This window comes from Platalea leucorodia (genome assembly GCF_965183815.1).
Source record: "Platalea leucorodia genome assembly, chromosome: 6".
Classification (NCBI taxonomy): Eukaryota; Metazoa; Chordata; class Aves; order Pelecaniformes; family Threskiornithidae; genus Platalea; species Platalea leucorodia.
Window position 1 is genome coordinate 57,643,652 of NC_138828.1, and position 22,828 is coordinate 57,666,479.

The 22,828-nt window shown below is 40.2% G+C and overlaps 1 protein-coding gene across 1 annotated transcript; it reads left to right on the top strand.

Moving 5' to 3' along the window:
• Window positions 1–983: 983 nt before the first annotated feature.
• On the top strand, window positions 984–22,828 carry LOC309591962 (tyrosine-protein kinase TXK-like; the record flags this gene model as incomplete). The annotated part of the gene is made up of 15 exons (XM_082314970.1): window positions 984–1,101; window positions 7,511–7,565; window positions 7,802–7,904; window positions 8,728–8,933; window positions 10,246–10,311; window positions 11,034–11,088; window positions 11,901–11,980; window positions 13,350–13,477; window positions 14,619–14,693; window positions 15,652–15,823; window positions 16,569–16,785; window positions 17,776–17,840; window positions 19,971–20,089; window positions 20,543–20,700; window positions 22,043–22,828. The coding sequence occupies 15 exons, from the start codon at window positions 984–986 to the stop codon at window positions 22,109–22,111; spliced, it is 1,686 nt and encodes a 561-aa protein (XP_082171096.1). The 3' UTR covers window positions 22,112–22,828.

A 22,828-nucleotide genomic window follows, 5' to 3' on the forward strand; every position in this document is an offset into this window, starting at 1 on the left:
CCAATCACTACCAACCGCATGTATTGTTAAAGGTGAAAATCTAGGGTTTTCTACCTGTAGTAGAAAAAGGAACACGGAAGATCTAAGGTAAGCTGAGCTCGTCTTTCCTTTCCTAAATGCTCCTTTGCATGCCAGTTTCTCAATGGAGACCCTGCAAAGTATGCCATTGCCAACACTTTTGACACTACGTTATGAGGAATTCTACGAGTAAGAAGCAATGTTTCCCTTAAAACACAAATGAAACATAGGAAAATCAGGAGATTAATAATTAGTTTCTAATGAACCTTAAGCCTGTTTCTATACAATAATTATATATTTATTATTAATTTATATGATAAAACACACGCTAACTGCTGACTTCTGGCCGCAGTTTCCTCACTGAGGTGGGTGCTTTGAACCTGACCCCTTTGCCTGCCTCTTCCCAGTACCTGAGGATAATTTCTGCATACCTGCCATTGGGTTTGATACTTACTTAGGATTCCAGGAACTGTGAGGCACCTAGGTTTTAGATGAAAGCATTTTTTTAGTTGAATGTAGCCTTAGATGGTTAATTTTGGAAATGATCAGAACGCCTCTGAAGGCAGCTGTCTTGCTGACTCTCTTGATGTTTTCAAAGGCAGGTTGAAATACCGCACTATCATTTTTTCTGGATGAGCTCGCTCATCCTTAAGCAACTTCTTCCCCTTTTTATTATAACTGAATTTTTTAAAATGTTGGGGTAAAAAATTCATCGGAACAGAACTAAATGCTGTGATTTACATCTGCTGTATTTTTTTGGGTTTTTTTTTTAAGAACTACTTAGCCCTACTGATTGCAGTTTAATATTTTTTTCTGTAAAATGTGTGTTTGATACTAGAAAGCAGACACTTTTTTCACCCTTTTTTTTAAACAGATGTGAGATTAGTATCTAGTCTGTTTGGGACTTCTGTTTTTTAAAAAAAAAAAGGTAAGTAGGCGGGGTCAAGCAGTATTTGTGGTTTACCATGTTTCATATCAGAGCGAAGAGCTCAGCTAGGGCTGTTTTACTGGCACAACCGATGAAGAGAGGTTTGCATTCCCATTTGATTATAAGCGGACAACCAGACATGATTCTTTCTACCTGTAAGTAAACTGGGCTGCGTATTTTCCTCTTGCAGTTTTGTTTTGTACAGCAGCAGTGTACTTAGCAAATGAGCTGTTGAATTACTGCCATAAAAATACCAACCAGCTTTCTCTTGTGCTGCTCAGGTGATCTCTGTTCAGACTGCTTGCCTTGACTTCCAAAATTACTGCGCAAATATGAATCCATTGCATGATGGATTCAGCAAAGCAACTACTTTTACATACAGATCGGGAGATATTCCCACATGCTCTCCTTAAAAGCATGTACAGCATAGACATGAATAAAAAGTTTGGTAGAACTAGAGCTGTCTTTCCTCCAGAGCAGAATTAACTCTCAGAAAAGACAGAAAGCCTCAGCTTGCACATGTGAAGAGCTGAAATATTGTCTTTTAAAGTATTTTTAGAAGCAAACTATACTGTGGCTTTCTACTAGATTATTGATTTTTTAGTACTGTTGAAAACTGACAGATGTACCGGATCGGGAGGCATACCGTGTGTTACAGTAAAGATTTGGGTTTGATGGGTGAAGCTGAATTTGTAGTGTTGGACACAGTTAATCTGCTGCCCCTGCTGCAAGAGCAAGAACTTCGTGCAAAACATGCTAGAAGAGTGCAGGTCTTAGACATGGACTACAGCACTTTCAAAATTAGTAGTGCTTTGAGAAACAGTGAATCAGAAAACGAAACTCAAGCCAAGAAATCCATGAAATAATAAAATGATAAAATGCAAATTATAAAAATTAATCTCTAGCTTGTTGCTTGTACCTTTGTTACTACTTCCCCAAGGCTGCAAATTAGAGTGAGTTATAACTGAAGATAGGAGGAAGATTGCGCATATACAGGTGTGTGAATTGGCCACCTATGCAGACAATGTTATCAACTGAAAGCGTACTGCTGGGTGTTGCGGGACTTTATAAGGACAGCTGCTGGCAGCATTGGACCATCTCAAAGGACTTGTGTGTTTTCACTCTCCCTTCTCTGTTTTGATGGGACTATCTTTCAGCTTTTCAACCAAACAGCTGTTCCTGACAGCTGATCAATCTTTTTCTTCTTCCTCTAGCATCCCATCTGCTCCATTGTGCAAAGATAAATTTGGTTTTAGGCCTCTGAGTTGGTTATCAAAATATCAGCTGCAAATCTTTCGGCAGAGTGTGTTTGTTGGTTTGTTTTTTTTTTTTTCTTCAGGCTAGCTTCAACACCAGTTTCCTAGCATTTTGACTTCATCCACATGCTTCTCTTGCCATGATATCTTTTCTCGTTTTAAAACTGTGCATGCTAAAAGGTCTTATTTTGGGCATCAGAATTTGATAGGCTATCATGGCTCTGTGCTAGTGTTGGGATTCCTACTTGTTAACCTGTCACCAGGGAGATAATATGACACTGTTTTAAAAACAAGTGTCTTCCTCCTAATATAGTCATTTCCAGAAAGAAAAAGACATGAGCAGTGAAACAGGCTATGTTTTTGCTCCTGTATTAAATTATTTGTAGAATTGGCTGAACTTTGTCTGAGGTTGCAAGAAACCAGAGAAATTACATTCTCCACACAATTGAAGAAGGAAGATTTGGCAAATTCTAGATTCAGGAGCTCAAACACTCATCTTGTTGGATTTAAATGTAGGTTTTAAGCTACTGACTTTAATTACTCTATGATGACTCACCCTGAGGATCAAAGCCAAATGTGTTTTGGTAGCTTATGTTTTGATAGAACTCAGGGGAATGTGGGCTGAGAGGTCTAGTGGGGCTGTGGATGCTGGAGAAACCCTCTTTTCTGTGGATTTAAAAGAATCGAGATTTGACCACTTTTTCTGGAAGTTTTGGGAAAACTTTTGGTTAAGTGAGTCCTGAAGATAACGATAGGTCCATAAGTACTTCATTTTAACAGACTTCAAAAATAATTTACTGTTAAAAATTATGGGATAGTTCTTTCTGTTATCCTGTATTTCTTCTCTGTGTCCTGTCTAAGCAGTCTGTCATTCATAATATGGTAAATCTTATTGGTGTCTCTGTTCTCTTCAAAATATGGAATCCAAAATGTGATTTCCTTGCTTAAGCACAACTCTCACTGATACCATCACTAATTAATTTTTAATTTATGAACTCTTCAATGTGGTTACTTGAGTTAGGGACCAGGGGGTCAAGCCCTGCTGATACGTATGTGACTCTAACACGCTTTGACAAACCCAGAGTGTTTTGCTTAAGAAAAGATCCTTGGTCCAAAATTGAGGGAAATCAGATAGAATAGGTCCATTTATTTCAGTGATTTGAGTTAGGGTGTAGCAGAAAGGAAAATCAAGAAGAAATATTTAAAACAATGAGTAAATTCCAAGAATCTATTTTCAAATTCTTATTTGCATTTTAAAAGACAGCAATTATTTTGCATGAAAATGCAGGGGTTTAAAAATTATTATTATTTCTTAGTTTGTCTGATGACTGTTGAATAGAACAAGAAAGAAAGGAAGGAAGAGCCCGAGTCACAGGAGGGCGTGTGTAGCTGTGAGAAGCTTCAGGCAGGAAACACAGGCTTCCTGTAGCACTGCAGTGAGCCTTGCTGTCGCACCTGGAGGTGAAGACATCACCCTCAGTGAAGACATCTTCCTCAGCCGCTAGCAGAAGATCAAGATGCAAGCCAGTTTAATCAAATTATTAATTCAGAGTATCAAAGCTTTTACTTTGGCCAAGTTTTTCTAAAACAGCATTGCAGAGCAGCTTTGGGCCTTCTGTAGTGAGTTAGGAACTCAAAAAATATGATTTTAATCAAGGGGAGAAAAAGTGTTGTGCAAGAAGCTTACCAGTGACTAAGGAGGATGTAAAATGCATAGATCAATACATAGGTCTTTGCTTGAGATGCTGAAATTCCAGTCCGTTGGGTCAAAACTTCCTGACTTAATTCAATTTAACAAAAGCAGCACTTAGCTCCACAGAACTGAAGGCCTTTCTCTGTCTATGTTCCTTGATAATGCTTCCTAGCAGACCTGACAAATTTCCAAACAGAAATTAACAATTTGCACTGCTATAATTTATGCTTTTATTAATTTCTACTGAGTTAATTCCATAAGTGCTCTAGGAGTAATGCACGGACAAAAGAATTTCAGAAGCAATGAGGCTGCTGAGAACAGATGTGTAAAGACAGGTTTCTTCTCAAAGAGCTGGAAGTGCTCTTTTTTAGGATGATAAATACCTGCTGGATTGATAGGCCATGATTTAACACTTAAAATACTCCAATAAAGAGAACGAGGAGAAGCAAATTTTGCAGAACTGTGCAAAGTTTTTGCTGCTCCTCAGGACCCAGCAATTCAGTTCAGCATGGGTTTACCTGGTGCACGGCCTTAGTCTAATCTGAGCCTCACTTTTCGCTTGCAGAACTTGGTCATATTTTGTGATCTTTAATTGGTTAGACACTCTAGCCTTGGAAAAATCACTCACTAAATGAAGCACATGTCCCAGGAAGCACTGTAATTAAAGCTTTAACCTATACCTTTTCTGCGGTTCTACGGACAGGACAAGAGACTAAATACTTAATATCATATATGCTTGGGATGTTTTAAAAAAATCACATACATTCATTTATTGCTAACTGCTTTTAGCATAGTAAAGGGGGGTCAAACACAAAAAGCTTCCATTAACAGCACAAATCTGAAATTCACTGAACGCAAAATTCACTATAAATTTATTCAAATCGCTGGGCTCATAAAGAAAAGCAAGACAGAATTACATGTCCAGAACATTGGTCTGAACCCCTCACTTTTGTGCTAATGGCCAAGTCTTTAAAATCTTATTAGAAGCTCATTCTTGCATCACATTGAAACTCTGCAGTGCTCCTTCTAAGTATTTCTGGCAAGTGTTCTGTAAGGAGAGCAAGTTGTTTAATGAGGAATAATATATTCAATTAGACTAGATGGTTTAATCAGAAGTAGACAAGCTTTCAAATGTCATATTCCTTTTTGCACATCACTAAATACTTTATAAACATAGATTAAACTTCATGGCACTGGCTGAAGTAAAAGAAACCCAAGAATGTTTTCACCCATGGTGTTCGTTGTTTATGAAACACAGAAGTGATGATAAAAAGAAATAGGAGCCTAACACAGTCTAGGTAAGGGGGCAAATGCAATTCCTTCCCAAGATATTTGGGAAGGTTTGGTAATTAGCATGTAATTTTAAACAACCCTTTTTCTAATGAAATTGCCATAGCTTCCTCAAAAGACAGTACCTGCAAGACCACACTGTCCTGCCGTATGCTTCCAAGGCACTAATACTGCTTTAGAGACACTCACTCCTTAACACCATGACGCTACTTTACTCTTGAATTTGTGGGGGTTTGGGGGGAACAAAAAAGCAACAAAAGCAACAAGTAAGCCAGAAATAATTCCCAGCTGACTTTTTAAAAGTGATTTTCATTCCAAGCTTTTCCTTACCTAGAACATTAATAATCTCCACCCTGTAGTAAAACAATGCTAGAGACCATGTTCAGGCAAACTTCAGCCACTGTAATTTTAAACAGTTGAGGGACAGTCTAATGTACATTGGAAAATTATGCAGCAAATGTATTGCCAGCGTCTTTTCAGCCTTGTTTCTTTAAAGAAAATTGTCGGTGTCAGCTGGCTTGGGTATTTGTAATCGCTGCATTTTGCATAGCCGTCAGTGGAAACTTTTATCACACAGTTGATAGTGTCTTCTGATTAATGCAGGCTCGCCAGCTTCCCACACGATACGTTCTTCACAGGATGCAACAGTCTAAGGGAAATTGCCCCACGACTTTCAAGATAAATACTTTAACCAAAACACATATGAGACAGGTCTCTTCCTCATCCAGCTAAGAACTAGTTTTGGTCTTATCTTTCTGATATCTGACATTGTAGCTTCTTTTATTAGTGCAAGATTTGCTAGATTAGGTACCTTCACAGACAAAATAATTACATTTTCATTGTGTAGTAAGGTTGCTTAATGTTTTGAATGCTAGGATGCATACTGTCAGCACACTTGGCTGAAACGGTAACAGGCATTGACAAAAAGTCTTACAGAACACCAGAAAGGACAGCCTATTTATTCCAGGCTGGATTAAATCATTAGGATCAACAGGCCAAAAACACCAGAAAAGCAAAGTGGAAGACACTGGTGGGACTGGTGGGAGAAAGACATACCTTGTGAAAGATAAAGCAACAAAATACCGAGACCTCAGATATTCTATTTTAAATAACTTTCTGAGGCCTCTTTTTGTACTATGACCTCTGTGGTAGAGAAAACTCAGGACTCATTGGAGTGGGATATAAAGTTTATTTTCTGTCAGTGCAGCTGAATATGACTGGAGCCTTGTCTCTGCATGTCTGGCTCTCATGCTTCCTAAGAGAGCGTACATCGCACCCGAGAGCCTGAGCCCGGCCCGCTGGTGCTGCTGCCCTCCCACCCGCCCACCAGCGATGCATGACAGTGAGATGGTTCAGGGAGCCGACCCAGCAGAGAGCAATTCCCCACTGGTTTAGCATCCCGTCTCACTCTGTTGGAGATGAGATGAGCAGCAGTGCAGAGGGAAAGGGGACGGGACCATAGCTGCCACAGCTTGGCTTAAACTGCCGTGGGAACACAAGTTGGGGAAAGTAGGTTTCAGCCTGAGTAGAAGTAGACCAGAGCAGATGTCAACCATTTATTTACCTCATTCAGATCTTCTTAATGCCTTCTGACCTGTTTAATACCATATCCTCTCTGCTACTTATACAAGATATACTAAATGGATTTCTCTGTAAATGTATGATGTATGTGATGATGTGCCCAATGTATTTTTCTCAGGATTATCAACCACTTGGCACATAAGTGTAAAGTACATCTTTGGTAGCATTTAAACCTGGGATAATGCATATATTATATTAATGGCTGCAACAGAAACAGGAAAATCAGTATTAATTCGAAGAATTGAATGTAGCATGTCTCCTTTAATAAACCTCACAATAAGACAAAGCTTGTCGTGCAAATGTGGTTTTGTATTTGGCTTGAATGATCTAAAAATTATGTCATTGCTGAAGGGGACAGTTCTACACCTCCTGTCCCTGAGGATGTTTTCATCCTCTTTATTGCACTGGTTAGATCTCGCACGGGGTGGTGTGATCAGCCAGATTGGTACTGATCTGGCTGACAAGGTCTTTTTTCTTCTTTCTGATTTAGCAAGCTGATTTAGTTCATCACATGGCCTCATCGTTGCTAAGACATCGTAAGGGAGACAGTGGGAGCAAATAGATGGGGCGGCAGGAAAGGTCTGCTGTCTTTGGTGGATGCAAATTCAGCCTTAATGGTTTGCTAGATATCTCACATCAAGACAGAGCTAATAATGGGGCTAAGCACATACAGTAGTCCTTAATTCTGTAAGTTTTGTAAACAAACAGGAACACTGCAAATATGGGAAATGTTCTTGTTCACAGATCACACCATCCAGTCTGTTTTCTGCTGCTGCTGCTGCTGCACAGTGCAAAAAAGGTATGTGAAATGCTTAACCTTTTCAGCAATTAGGATGATCAAGATATCTATATATAAAGGACTTCTAAAAAATCCCTCTATTTTCAGTTGAACTGCTAATTGTACAGAAGTTTAAAAAAGCTCTACCCTGTATATCCCTAATATGAAGGAAAGCATATATATCCATGAATGAATATTTTTATGTGAATATTTATAGATATGTATTCACATAAATACTTCATGTTTTTCAAAATCAGAGCAATGAGAACAAAAATGAACCTGGACCCTGATACTGGCCTGGTGACCCAGTACTCAGCCTCACAACCAGACATTTCCTATGCATCTGCTTGGAAGTGCAGGGTAAGTAACGTTTTGGCAGGTGAAAGGAGGGAATTGAGGTGATGTGCCATATGGTGGCTCAGTACCAGAACAAGCAGAGGAGTAACTAACTCTTGAGCATGTAAGGTACTTCATTGCATAAAAATTAGAGTAAAGGTATCCGAAGATTCATACTGACGTAAATGCAGGCTCACAGTGAGGTTTCCCAAGCTCTCTGTCGTGGACAAGGTGCTTCTTTCTCCCACTTCTGGGTTTGGGTGGTGGAGGTGGGAAGGGCGGGACTGCCCTGTTGGGCAGATGCAAGCTTGCCTTGCTCAGCTGGCATGTGAAACATCCACCTCAGTTTTACTAGGTCTAAGTTTAATAATCTGAGCTTTCAAAGCATAACCAAGTGCAAAGCTAGAACCTAACATGATGCAAAAGAAAATTATTATGTTCCTGCCGATTTGCTAAGAAAGTCTGCAGCACCCTCCGTGTTAATTCTCCAGATAAATGACTGAATTTCCAGAGATTGTAACTCCATTGATTTCAAATGCTGCTCTGGTTTTATGCCAGCTGAGGAGTTGTCCCAGCATTCATACCATGTAGAAGTCACCCCAATTAGGTAGATAGCTTGTGTATTATTCACTGTACTTTCCATTGTCATTTTTGCTTCCAAATCAAACTACTCAAATGTAAGTCTCGCTGTTTTACAAGTGATGAGGTGATCGTGCTTTACAAGGCGGAACTAATGACCACGATGAGTTCCTTTTAGTTACTGAGATGGTATAATAGCAGGGGAATTAAGCAAGCAACAGCAGGGAGAAAAGACTAATTATGAAAGATGATACTTTTTTTTCACTAGCGTAAGAGGCAATTGCAGTTAAAGAACAAGCCACTACCTCCTCTACCTGCTGAGGCCTTGGAAGACTACACAAAAAAACCCAGAGTTATTGCACTCTATGACTTTTTTGCTAGAGGACCCTCAGATTTACCGCTCAAGAAGTCAGAAGAATACATTATCCTCGAACAGTATGATCCCCACTGGTGGAAGGCAAGAGACCAACATGGGTAAGAGAGCTGGCATCTATTTCAATCTCCCTACGCAGAAAGAAAAAAAAAAAAACTAAAACAACCCCTGTAAAAGCAGGCAGATAGAATGAAACGTGCAACAATTTAGGGGCAGGTTTGAAACCGTTCAGCTATGTACCAGGCACACAGATTGACTGGGCAGACTTTCAGCAGCGTTTGGCACCCCAGAAATGGGTGGGGAATCTAGAATCTGTTGGGAATTCAGAGTTAAGTCCTAGACTCAGTAATTTCCTGAGTGGCATAAGGGCGTTTGAGGACCATGTGAATCACTGGGCTCTGAGCCATGTGCAAATCCAGCTTTCCATACTTCGAGTGCTTTACGATGTGGTGTATATATGTAAACACTCCATAAAGACCATAGAGATTATTAAGACATGTGCCTGAAACAAAATCCCTGATCCAAAATTCCTGGGCATTTTGGAGAGCTAGATAACGTCAGTTAGGATCCTTTCCACATTTATGTTTGTTTCATGTCATTCCCCTTTCTCCTTTGCGTTTTCTTCAGCGTATCCTGTACTGTCATGCTGGGAATGGTTATATAATAACTGTCTCCTTTTCAGTCCAGTTTCTCCTTTCAATACTTTTAAATGCTTTTTCTCAACTCATATTTGTAGTGAGAGTCCACCGGATTATTATTTTGTATATACATGCAAGCACACACTTTATACACTTTATGCATTTTACACTTAAACAAAAAAGCTTTATATAGTTACAAGGTTAGAAACGAAGAGAGTGGCTTCTGATTCATAAGAAATGTCTCTTTTTTTCTAAATTTTCTTGTGGTTTGACTTGAAAATTTTCATTAACATGCTGCTCTCAGTACTCTATAAATATCCTGTTCCAGCTAACTTATTCATTTCAGTAGCCATCCACAGTTGTGGGGCAGAAGGATTGCACCTGGGATGATAGGACTCAGACTTCTATTCAATTCCCACATTGGGATTCAGTATCTAACGACACAGCCAATAGTATAAGTAACCTTTTTAATTCAACAAAAGGAAGATGCATATCTTAATCCTATTAATATTTTACACCATACTATAACAGAACCATAGAAACATTTAGGTTGCAAAAGACCTTTAAGATCATTGAGTCCAACCGTTAACCTAGCACCGCCAAGTCCACCACTAAACCGTGTCCTTAAGTGCCACGTCTACCCGTCTTTTAAATACCTCCAGGGATGGAGACTCAACCACTTCCCTGGGCAGCCTGTTCCAGTGCTTGACAACCCCTTCGGTGAAGAAATTTTTCCTAATATCCAATCTAAACTATCCTCAATATGTCATTTTAGGAATGAAGGTCTAATTCCCAGCAACTATGTTACTGAGAACAAGAAAAGTAATTTAGAAACATATGAGTAAGTACCCTTGAAAATGATCATTGTGCTTTCTTTTCTAAAAATGGATTGGAGTGATACATTTTAATGCTTGATCCTTCAGTCTCTATTAGACGTGAACAGATGTTTACTGAAAGCTCTATATTTTTTTTTGTTACAAAACGTTACTCTTAGAATAAAGTAAGTTCATTTTGATTTGGAACTATTTGCTCAGAGAGCGTAACGTGAAGTTACAAGCACTGAGTACTTCAACAACATTCATTTGCATAAATCAGAATGTGGGAATCCAGATGTTTCCTATTTCTGTAGGCTCACTACATAATGTTTCTATATTCTGATCTCTTCCTGTTATGAACATGTAATTAATTGACTAGAAGCTAATTCAAATTTCTTCAACCTAATTCACTGGAGAGAAGAGTAAAATTCTGCAAAATTCTAGAGAAGAGAGGCTTCACACAGCGAGTGGGACTGTAAATTTCATCACAGATTGGCGTAACTGTTTCCTGGGTTTTCTTTTGTTTGAGCTCATATTTAATCACAGTGAATGGGGAAAAGAGTTGTCATACTTGCAGTGGTCTAATAAAGTCAATCCAAATTAAAAGATGCTTACATACAACAATAGTTCTGTTCGGGTTTTTGGACTGGGAATAGTGCAACTATTGAGATGGGTTACTTTTGTGAAACAGAGCAAACATTAATTTTTACTGGCTGAAATTAAAGAATAGGTTATCTCCTTGTTGCAGGTGGTACTGCAAAAACATAAACAGAAGCCAGGCAGAACTTCTCTTGCGCCAGAAGGTAACTCAGCTTATACAAAGAGCTCATGGTATCTAGAAAGATCTATCAGTAGAGGCATCAAGAGCGTTACCACAGTCAAATCCAAATCTGTTTGGTATGCAGTAAGAGAGAGAGTACTTTAAAATAAAAAGGCTTTCTGGGGTAAGTGTACAGTGCAGACTATCCGGACTTCACAGTTTTAAATTGTAGCCCCAGAAAATTCTATGTAGATTTTCCACACTAGATAAATGGAATTACATGCAGTTTACTGTGCCTGTCTTTTGTATGAAACATTGAAGACTGAAATCCCTATAGTAAGTAAGTTAGCGAGGTTAGCAGAGCTTAACAAAACCCTTGCGTCTTTTATGTATAGAGCAAACAGTTCATATTGCATTCTACCTGCTATCAGTTACCGAAGTGCCTGACTCAGTTAAACTCATTAGGTCTTTGCTCAAAGACCAACACAGGGCTTGGGCAAGACAGACCAGAGAAGAACATCTCAGATGATAGAACTGTTTTACAGTATTTTATTCTGGTGATTTGTACGATTTGACTTTTTAATAAATCAAAGCATTTTCACTACTTCCCACTGAAGAGTATAATTCACCTAAATTATTTAACTCCAAGAAATTGCCTGGCACTTAGTATTTTCCCTTAGTTAATTTTGCTCTGCTATCTACCTGGCTATCAAGTCCCATTCTCCACTGCTTTATCCCCCTCCCAAGTAGTCATAGGTATTCCACAGAATTTGGTAATGAGCTGCAAGTCCTATGTCAAGAGAGGATTATTCAAGCTCAAAAGCAGAAACTAACTCTACTTGGATTTCTTTTCAGTCCAAAGAAGGCGCGTTTGTTGTCAGAGATTCAAGCCAACAGGGACTTCTTACGCTGTCCATGTATTCACGGGCTAAAGGGTGAGTTGCTCTGAATGGTTAGGGTTTGAATCAAGAGGTGATGGAAAAGCCTCCCCCAGACTCCTTGGCATAAGTGGGTAGGTTGGACATACAGTGCACAGGAGCAGGGAACCACTGGGATGCTGTTCATGCAGAGTTAATTACCCCATGTGCAGAAATGTTGATGGTGGACAGTGGATCTGGGGGTCAGGGTGCAAATGTCCTGCCAAGACAAGATTAACTGCACTCATCGAAATCCTCAAATAATCTGCTGTGAAAGCCATGCATCCCACCCACGTAATGCAGGCAATAAGACCTTACATTTGCATCTTCTTGCCTCTCTTTCTACATGAAGTGCCATGGCAGCCACGCCACACCGCCAGAGCCTTTGGCTGCCACACCGAACTGCTTCCCTTCTCCGCAGGCTCTGCACACTGTAAATTCATCCCAGACTCTGCTGTCCCCAGACTTCTGTTTTTCTCTTAAAATCACGTCACCTCCTCACTGTGCAGTCTTACTTCTTTTGCTGGAGGACTGCCACAGGACTCGCTTTTCCCCCACATCAGTAGCAACCTACAGTGCTGACTTATCCCTTCGCGAGTTGCTTTATACCCTCCTCCCTTAGCCCTCCTACACCCTCCTGCCTCAGTGGTGTCTGCTTTCCTTTTTTTCCTCTTAGAGCAAATCAGAGGTGAGAGGAGCAAGGAAAAGGCATCGCTGCTACCACCACCCTCTTCCTCTCTCCCTCCCCTCCTCGGAAAGGTGGGGTGAGCCCTCCCTGCCACCCTCTGTGCTGGGCACAGGCTCACGTTTGCAGTAGGGTACCAACCTTCAGCAACCACCTCCAGCCTGAAACGCAAACTTAACTTCTTCATTTTGAATCTCCCAGAAAGCAGGGGCAGATGGGCAGCAAAATGCACAGAAAGCAAGAAAGACAGATAACGTGGAGAAATACAGAAAAGTAAATGTATCAAATAAAAGCTCCAATGAGGAGCCTTTTGAGAAGCCGAACGGAAAATGTAATCTCACAGTATACATTAATATGTTTTTAACTTTTGGGGGAAACTCAGGTAATGAAGAGCACTTTAATTTTAAAAGCTTAGATTCAAATAAGTGCTGAATTAGGAGGAACATCTGTTAAACGCTATGGCTATTTCTTATGGATGCAATGATACTTGTGCAATATCTCCCAAAGTTGGGAGAAAGATCCACTCAAGGAGTCTTTTTTCTTTTTCTCTGAGACACTATCCCAGCTACACACAGACATTTTAAGCTGAGAATTATACCCCAAGTTTTCAGATTTCTCTGTGCTTTCTTTCAAAGTGAAATTTAATCAGATTTATAGTATAAATTATTTTTACTGAAAATTATAATACTTTGTTGATTTCAGACGTCATAGCGGAGATATTCGACATTATCAAATTAAGGAAAACCACTTGGGACAATATTATGTAGCAGAAAAATATCTCTTTTCATCTGTTCCTGAACTCATCGAGTATCATCAACACAATGCTGCAGGTAATGCATGCAAGCTGACAAGGTTTTACAACTGATGATTTGAAGCTCCTCAGGACTTTCAGAAATTGGAAATCACTCTTCCTCTAATGCTTCCCTTATAAAAAAAGACACAGGTTTTTCTATTGCTAATGAATCAAAATGTGCCATGACCCTTTCTGCCAAAGTCATAGCTGTAGTGTGCATATACCACGGGGGAAGTGAACCTACAAACTCATCTACATGTATTAAATGAATTTTACAAAGCTAGAAGCCTAATGTATTTACCTGCTCTGTATTCTCTTGCTTCATATTTGACTGAATGGGACTTGTATGAAAATTGATCATAATTCTTTCCTTGTCTACAACAAGGACTTGCATGCATGTAATTTAAGAAAAGCAGGAGCTATGCTGTTCATCATCAGGCAGGTTTCTACTGATTTTGGCAAAAAAAAACCCCACCCTGCAGACAATCAAAGGCAGAATTAGGGAGCACAAGGACTCTATAACACTGGTTTGCAGTGTACCAGACTTAGCCACCTCTAAGTCTTGGCAACTGATACAATATAAAATGTTTTTACCCTGAATGAGTGGAGATGGGAAAACACACAGAGATTCCTCACATTAGTGAGGAGGGAAGATATGGGAATGGACAGAGCCTTTTGCTGGAGGGAGGAGGATTGTAGGAAACACAGTAACAGTGGGAAGAATGAATGAGCATAGGGAGTCCTTGGTGAGGGATGTAATCACTGGTACTGCTGGCTCAGGAATTCAAAGAAAATGCATGACAGGCACAAAAATATTCCTTGCAATGGGAAACAATCCTGAGAAATCATGCTGGAAGAGACCACTTAGGTGGGCGATATATTATTGTAGTACTCATTTATTTAAGATCACCAACATCGTACAAACAAGCAAGAGTATCACTTTTGTTTGTATGAAAGTATAGACTATAGACTTTTGTAGTCAGGGCCCTATTGAATAGTCTTCCTCCACTTCTTCCCACTGTAGTGTTTTATGTGAACAAGCTGTAAGCAAAAGTAACTTCAAGAAATAAGAAATGTACATCAGATTCGAAATATTTTTGTTTGAGAAGAGGTACGATATAGCGTACTTTGAAATGGAGTAATTGGTCAACAGAATATTGTTGTTTTGTCCACTACAGGTCTTATCACTCGTCTCCGACATCCAGTTGGATCAGCTGGATGTTCTTCGCCAGCAACAGCAGGATCTAGTTATGGTAAATTTTTTATCTTCTTTTGGTGGAGACTTAGGTATCTGCCTAGGCAAGAATTTAGATCGCGTTCACCCAGCTAATAATTAAGTTGTACCTGTGAAATTTCCCAGTAATGAGAAACACATAAATAGCCGCATGTTCACCAGAAACAGACACTCATTTCCTCGTAAGGCATCAGTACCAAATGAGACACCTGACTCGAGTCCTTCTGTTCAGCGACTGTTGTGCTTCTGTTACAACCACCAGTGCATTTCAGAGCTATCTGGACTTTTTTAAGCAGGCCTAAGACTCAAATATACATTTAACAGCTTTTCAAAGGCTGATTTATTGAAATGCTTAGGAACTTGAAATGAATATTATTTATGGAGAAGATCTTCCTTGTAAATTCTGCAAGTTTTAGAAAAAAGAATGGAATCTTATACAGTATTAGAAAACAAGCAATAAATGCCAGTTTTGTGTACATAGATCAGGAAGTTCATATCATCTGGATGATGATAGGAATCTCTAAAATTGTGTCTCTTTCCTGTGAATGTTCCCATTAATCTCAAGGCTTAACATTTCTGAAGGGCAGAACTATCGCGGTTATTACAATAGAGGCAGGCAGTAACTATTTCTGTAGCAATACTATCTATCCAGAACTGGTTCAGATTCAACATCACATATGATAATGCCAAAAAAGTTCTCATATAAAGCTAAATGTTTGTGTTACCTTCAAGACTCAGACATTCCTACACTGGGCAATTTAAAGACTAATCACATTCTACAAGCTGTGAAATAACATTCACATATAAACATATATGAGCACGTGGAAATTTTCAGATATTTAAAACTAATGCTATAGCTGATGAACAATTGTGATGTTTTGCTGCGTGCATTAATTGCGAATAGCAAGGCATGTCTCCTGGAGCATGGCTCAGGAAAGCTGACCTGACTATTTTAACATATTGGGTTGCTTTTATAGCGGAGTGGGAATTAAATGCATCTGAACTGACGTTCATGAAAGAACTTGGGCGTGGGCAGTTTGGAGTCGTTCAGCTGGGTAAATGGAAAGCAGCCATGAAGGTTGCCATCAAAACAATCAATGAAGGTGCAATGTCTGAAGATGATTTCATTGAAGAGGCTAAAGTGATGATGTAAGTACAAAAGCTATTATATCTGATAGTTGATACTGAGATGACCAAGAAATAAATATAACCTAATTTCATTTAAAACAAACAAACAAACAAACAAACAAACCAACCAGTTTGATAGGAATGGTGGATGTGCAGGACAGAAAGGCTGATACAGAGGTCTGAATCAGACTGACACAGATGCTTGCTGTACCTATTGCCAGACTCCTTCTTTAGAGCATGCACTGCTTTGTGCTGTGGAGCTCAATGGGGAGTAAATGTGCTGATAATTAAATGTGCTCCTACAACTATTTTTTCATCCATAATTCAGTGCCTCTAGGACCACTGGCAGTGCTCAGACCTAACTAAAGCTTTTGAGAAACCGTATTACAGTTTCTGCTAATTTTGTAAATTAGGGAAGTATCCAGACCGGGTCTTGGCACAGCCCAGAAGAGAAGAACCCCTGCAGGATCATGTCCCCTTCCTGAAAGCCAGGCATAACTAGACGTCTCCATTTCACATCATCCAAATCAAGCTTTGCATTTACTGCATTGATATATCTGATGAGCAATTATGAATTCAAAGAGTGCACTTTTTGGAGGAAATTGTAGGCAGAAATGTGTTAGACAGTGAGACGACTCTGAGGCCAGTTGAATTAAATACTCTTTATGACGTACTGAAAGTATTTTTCAAGACCATCATGAGAAACAAAGGTCTAGTTATCCGCTAAGGACAAATGATCGCCTGTCTAAAATGCGATTTTAAACAGGAAACTCTCCCACCCGAAGCTGGTCCAGCTTTACGGAGTGTGCACACAGCACAAGCCTCTCTATGTTGTGACTGAATTCATGGAAAATGGCTGCCTGCTCAATTACCTTCGGCAAAGGCGAGGGAAACTCGGCAAAGACGTGCTGCTGAGCATGTGCCAGGATGTGTGCGAAGGGATGGAATACCTGGAAAGAAATAGCTTTATTCACCGTGATTTAGTAAGTACAATAGGTTTTCTGAAGTTCTGGGTAAATATTGGCATTATAGAACATGCTACTGCATTTTAAGGGACACTAATGTGTCCTGTAAGACTTCAGCCCAGCAGTATCTAATAAGCCAATAGTGTTTTCCTGCCTGTAAACCAAAACTTTTCAGCTGTTCTTTTGTCTGTGGACAGCTGGAAAAACTGCTTGATAAATGAGAGAAGTCATAGAAAACTGCGATATTAGCATGGAGCAGGCTGGTGTTAGGACATGCCAATACAAGAGTATCATGCAATAATCACAACACAACCAAAATCACAGCAATACAAAAGGTTAGCAACAATGAGGTGTTTTGGTTTTGTTTTTGTTTTTCTTTTAACAAAGTCTTTTTCTATCTACATTTTTTCTGTTCCCTACTGACTTACCTTGATGCTGGGATATCTGGGTGGCTTTTCTACCCCTCATACACAGGGAACCACAGGAGAGGAGCTTGTTTCCTTACTCTCTGCTTTTTGTTCAGTGCTCACATCTGGATGCAGAGAGGAAATCTTCCTGCTCTCCTCGCTAGTTGCCTGAAGAAATGTAAAATCTTGAAAATTTCCAAGGAGTTCCTGATTTCTGTAATGAAAAAGTCACAAAACATTTTTTAAAATTCACATTGAGTGACCTAATGCTGGTGTTCAGGAAAATATCTGCTTGGATAACTAGACTCTGCAGCCTAAAATTTCTTTCACCATGCAGGAATATGTAAAAATATTGCAACTCATACTACAAGCATTTAAGCTGATATAAGCTATGGATGTGTAACTACACAGCAGCGAAATATGTTCGCTGACTCAGAGCCAGAAATTCACTTATATTTTTGAGCAACACACTCATCTCCTTTTAGAATATAAACAGTATGAGCTGAAACAAAAATAATCAGCTGTTGTATTTTTCTTAAAATGCCTTAGCACGGTTTTCAGTGTTTTTTCAGGTTTTTTTTGTTTCTCTCATTCTCCCCAGGCTGCAAGAAACTGTTTAGTCAACGCTGAGCACATTGTTAAAGTATCCGACTTTGGCATGGCAAGGTAGGAGGCCATTGACGTAGGTTTAGCGAGTACCCATTCTCAGTCAGCTGCAGCATGACCTTGAGTTAACCTCATTGCTCGCATCGCTGACTTGGGGAATCCCACTGTGGTCAATTTTTGAATTCTGATGGAAATTATAACGTTGTTTAACTGTTGTACCATGAACTGGATGTTGTGTCCTCATCTTGCTACTGCTGCGTATAAGATCGGTAATCAAAGTGCCTGGTAAACTTCAGAAGTAGTTTGTGGACAGAGAAATGCCCAGTGCGCGCAGGTCTGCCAGAAGACTGAAGAAACAGGCTCCCCAACTTTTCTGCGCAGCGGGGAGGACGGAAAGTCTGCAGGGACGGATCCGGGCGCTGGTGCTGACCTTTAGAGGCGGCAGCGGCTGAGTAGGTGAGGCAGGAGGCCGGGAGGCCCGGCGGGGCGGGCAGGAAGCGCGCCGTGCGCTCTGCTCGAGCAGGGAAGTGGTTTTTCTGCTTAATGAGAGGACCAGCCAAACGTGGAGAAAGAGAGCAAAATGCACTCTGACAAGCACAGCCCAGAGAAAAGTAGCTCTGCCCTCACGGACTTCCCCCAGGGGATGTGCTATATTTTACAGCTGAGCTGACCAAATGACCGACTGCTACGCAAAGGGGTTGTCTCACTCCTTCCTTCTTTCCCTTTGCAAGCCCAGCACACAGGTCTCCACTTCTGTGTTTTACTGGCTGTTTTTTCTGCTGAATTAGTAGACTGAATTGGCTCCCTTCGGAGGCAGAAGGGTTTGAAGGGCAGTGCGTGGCTCTGAGGTGGTGGTGACATTCACCTTGCAGCTGCAAGTCATTAGATCGGCACAGCCACGCTGCTTACCTTTCCCTTAGGTTTTGCCTCCTGCTTCTAACCTAAGGATTACAACACCCCAGCAGTTCATAACAAAATACTTGTTTTTCAAAAGGCCTATACCATGGCAGTGCCCGTGGCTGCACTGCTCCCCTAAAGGGTAAGGTCAGTATCAGGGGTCTGGACTCATCCAAAGGCACCAGAAACCACAGTAAGAGACCAACGGGCTGTCAGGGTCCAGTCTCAGAATAATGGACCTGAATCATTCACTGCTGCCAAAAAGTGGAGACCACTGGTGTGGCTCTAGGACAGGCACTCAATCCCTCCGGGGAGACCATGGAGAGGCAATGGGATCACAATCTTATTATTCAGAGCTCACACGAGTGCCACTACTGGTTATTTCGTACTGTTATTTCATATGTACCTTATCCAATAAGCTCTCATCTGTCTGTGCTTGCACCAAAATAAGAAGGGAGACAAAGAGATGATTTCTCTTAACGTGACCTCCTTTAAAAGATGCTTTAAAAGGTGCCTTTGCATTATGCCTTCCATGAGAACAAATGTGTGTACTGCACATCTGTCATCTGCTCAGGAACATGAATACTGGGAAAATGTGCACAGAGCTTGTATGTAGGTAAGGATCAGTCTAATAGCCTTTTAAAATGTTGCCCTGTAAACACCTGCATCGGGCACATAATTTCATTTTAACTGGGAGGTCAGCTCCTGTAAGCTTGGGCAAAGAAAATTACTTTTCCAGTGCACCTGCAAGAGCTGTTGCCTTATATGTGATGAACATTTCCTTCTGTGTTGCTTCTGTAACAACATGCCAGAAATAACATCTGTGAGGTTGGGCAGTGGATTCTGCCCATCAGTTACAAGGTGTAGCCCTCTGCTAGTAGTGTTTGGGTACAAGTGGCTGAAAAGGTGGACTGTTATAAAAATTATAAAAATTATTTATTGCTGCTAGTTTTCCTCCCCATGGCGTAGGGATCTTTCCTATCAATATATACCCAGAAGATTACAATAGCAGCCATCCTGTCAGTCTTACAGATTGTATTAAGATGTTTTATTCTGACATAGTTCTCATGAACAATTCAAATCATTCATGTAAACAGAAATCTCTCTAAGTGCATAGCTTCCAGTGTCGGTATCTATCTGTGTGCATTTTATATTAAATTAGTGATACCCTTTCTTTGTTTCTAAATAGACACTGTATTTTTATGGAATTATAAACCATCTGTGGAAATGTTGCCAGAACTGCTTGCCGTTCAACTGTCATTAAAAGATATGCTGTTTCCTGTTATTCTTTAGGTATGTCATTGACGATGAATATATCAGCTCTTCAGGTGCCAAGTTTCCAGTCAAATGGTCATCTCCTGAAGTCTTTCATTTCAAAAAATACAGCAGCAAATCAGATGTCTGGTCATTTGGTGAGCTGATTAGGTTAATGTGCAACATACTGTGCTTCCCTAAAACTACTGATGTGATTTAAGAAAGTGTAACTTTTTACTGATACTACCTGTCTTAAGCTTGCGTCCTTCCCATTTTTCAAATCTTGCCTGTATTGGATGAGTGTGTTTTTAATAGAAAGGCTCTGTGCCTAAATGTTACATTTAGACTGAAATGTGCATTCTTGGTATGTCTCCATTAGCCAAACGTATATTCATCTCAGCTTCATGGACCACCATCTTAGCTGACTTAAAAGAGAGCAGAATTTTATGAGTTGAAAATGTTTTTGGTAGCCTGTCTTCATTCAGCTCATGTCGCCCATGTTGTCATGCAATACACAAATAATCAAGAGTGGGTTTTGTGCTTCTAATGTTGTTAAATAGCTTGTGGGTTTCGAGTTTTTGTTTCATCCTAAATATTTGGTTCACTTCTAGGTGTACTGATGTGGGAAGTTTTCACAGAAGGCAAAATGCCTTTTGAAAGTAAGTCAAATTCTGAAGTTGTCCGTGAGATTTCTCAGGGTAACCGACTTTATCGACCACATTTGGCATCACATACTGTGTACAAAGTCATGTACAGCTGCTGGCACGAGGTTTGTTGCCCTTTTTTTCCCCTGTGATATTACTTTACTTTATTATTAATTTGTAATGTGGATCTTAGAGCAATCTTAAAAAGCTGAGGCATTAAATCCTTATTTCACATCTGTGGCATCCTCAGTATCTCTCACTATGCTTTTCACAAATCACACCTAGGTTTACGAGCCTCCATTTCTTTTGACTGCTGCATCTAATAAATATAAAGCACATCATCAGTACAATAGGTCTAGACCATCCCTGGTTTTGAATATGCCAGTATTGTCTCACTTCTCTACTGCGTCAAAAGTAATACCTTTTTCACACCTCTGTATCATGCGTAGCTTTCTCTAGCTCTGCTCTGAATGATAACCTCAACACATTCATATAGAAAGTGGGTATGCCCACTAAATGTGGATTTTAAACCCCGTTCTTCAGGTGTACATCAGTACCTCTGTACATCACTACAGCTCCTAGGCTGCACCTCTTTCACCCTCTCCACTCTGATTTAGCACTTGATGTTCTTCCTCCATTTCTCCAGCACCTATTTCTTTCTATATTGGTACTAAAACGTTGATTTCATCAACTTCTCCATCTCGGTAATCCCCAAAGGTCCCTCCTTCTCTAGTGCCTACAGGAAAAAAATCTTCAATTTTTAGGTTAAAAGTACTTTCAGAAGAGCTTTGTGTGCAATGCTTTCATGTAAATAGGCAGGTATACACTGAGAGTAGCTGGGAGAGAGAACCTTGTCGCTACCGTTGTCTCCTTTATCCTACCTCTCCTTTCTTGTCCATCTTTTAACTCTATATGAAATTTTTAGACCCTGAGTAAAAAAAGCTTAAGAGACTGAAATCTAAACTGCATCTAGCTTGCTTTCTTACTGCAAGCATCCATCGGGATGCCAGCCAGCAGAGGGAGGACGGGGAAGAAGTTCTCTCTTCTCCTGTCTGCCATCACCCGGGAGTTTGTTCCATGCTGAGTTGCAATACATCAAATGATACAACAGTGAAGATCTTTTTTCAACAGCCTAGGAAACAGTCCTGAGTATCGTAGTTTCCTGAGAGGCAGTGCTTTCCAGTGACCCGTTGCAGGGGAGAATCCTATAGGAATTCTGATCCAGAATTGAAATAAAGAAATTTTAGGAATGCTTGGAAAAGTGACTGTGACCACGCTGCTGGTGTCATGAAGAACAGATGATTTTTTTTTCCCTCAAATGATAAATTTGATATTTTTTTCTGTGTTAATAAAACAAAATGTAATTTTTAAGTGGCAGCTCATATGTACTTGTAACCGTGTTCTGAAGTCTGGTCCTATAATTGATCAATCTCCTAATATAAATTTATCCTCTGCTTTTCTTTTCAGAAACCTGAAGGACGTCCCAGTTTTGCAGAGTTGATAGACACCCTCACAGATATAACAGAGATGGGATAATCAGAGATGTTACACGAATGTATTTACTGAAAGGTTAGCATTAAGCATGTCAATAATGTAGCTGATACAGAAAACCTCAGCATTTTACAGCAGTCTCCACTTAAACTGCAGTACCAGCATCCTACATGTGGAAGCAGCTGTTCAGGCCTGGCCTAATTTTTACTCATTTGACAAAGATACCTCGGGAGACTGGCTCAGGACTCTCAAGGCTTTGTTTTCACGACTAGGGAGAAAAATCTGTCTGGAAAGAAGAAACCAAGCTTACTCACCTTACAGGCCTTTTTATTTATTCTTTTTGTCAGAGCTACACTAATTCCTGTAATGATATTATTAAATTATTTGGTATTTAATATGACTCATGCACTGGGGAATACTGATTGGCAGCAGCAAAAATGAAAGAAGAATCTCTGGTAAAGCTCTAGCTAGGTCATGTTTAAAGGCAAGCCCTTTTGCTGCAAAGCATCCAGCACTGAAGAAATGGAGCAGTGTTTCAGCAGGGGCAGCAAGCTAACTACCAACCGCCGGAGCAGTGCCCACGCGTGTGCCCATACCCACTGCCGTGGATAAAGGCGGGCAAAGGGAGCAGTCATCACTGAGCAGCTCCCAAGTCACATCTGAGCAGCTGGAAAGACTGAGCATCCCTGAAGCATTTTAAACCTGCATCGCAGGTCAAGGCGTCTTCTCTACCAATTCTGTGTACAAGGTTTATCTTATCCA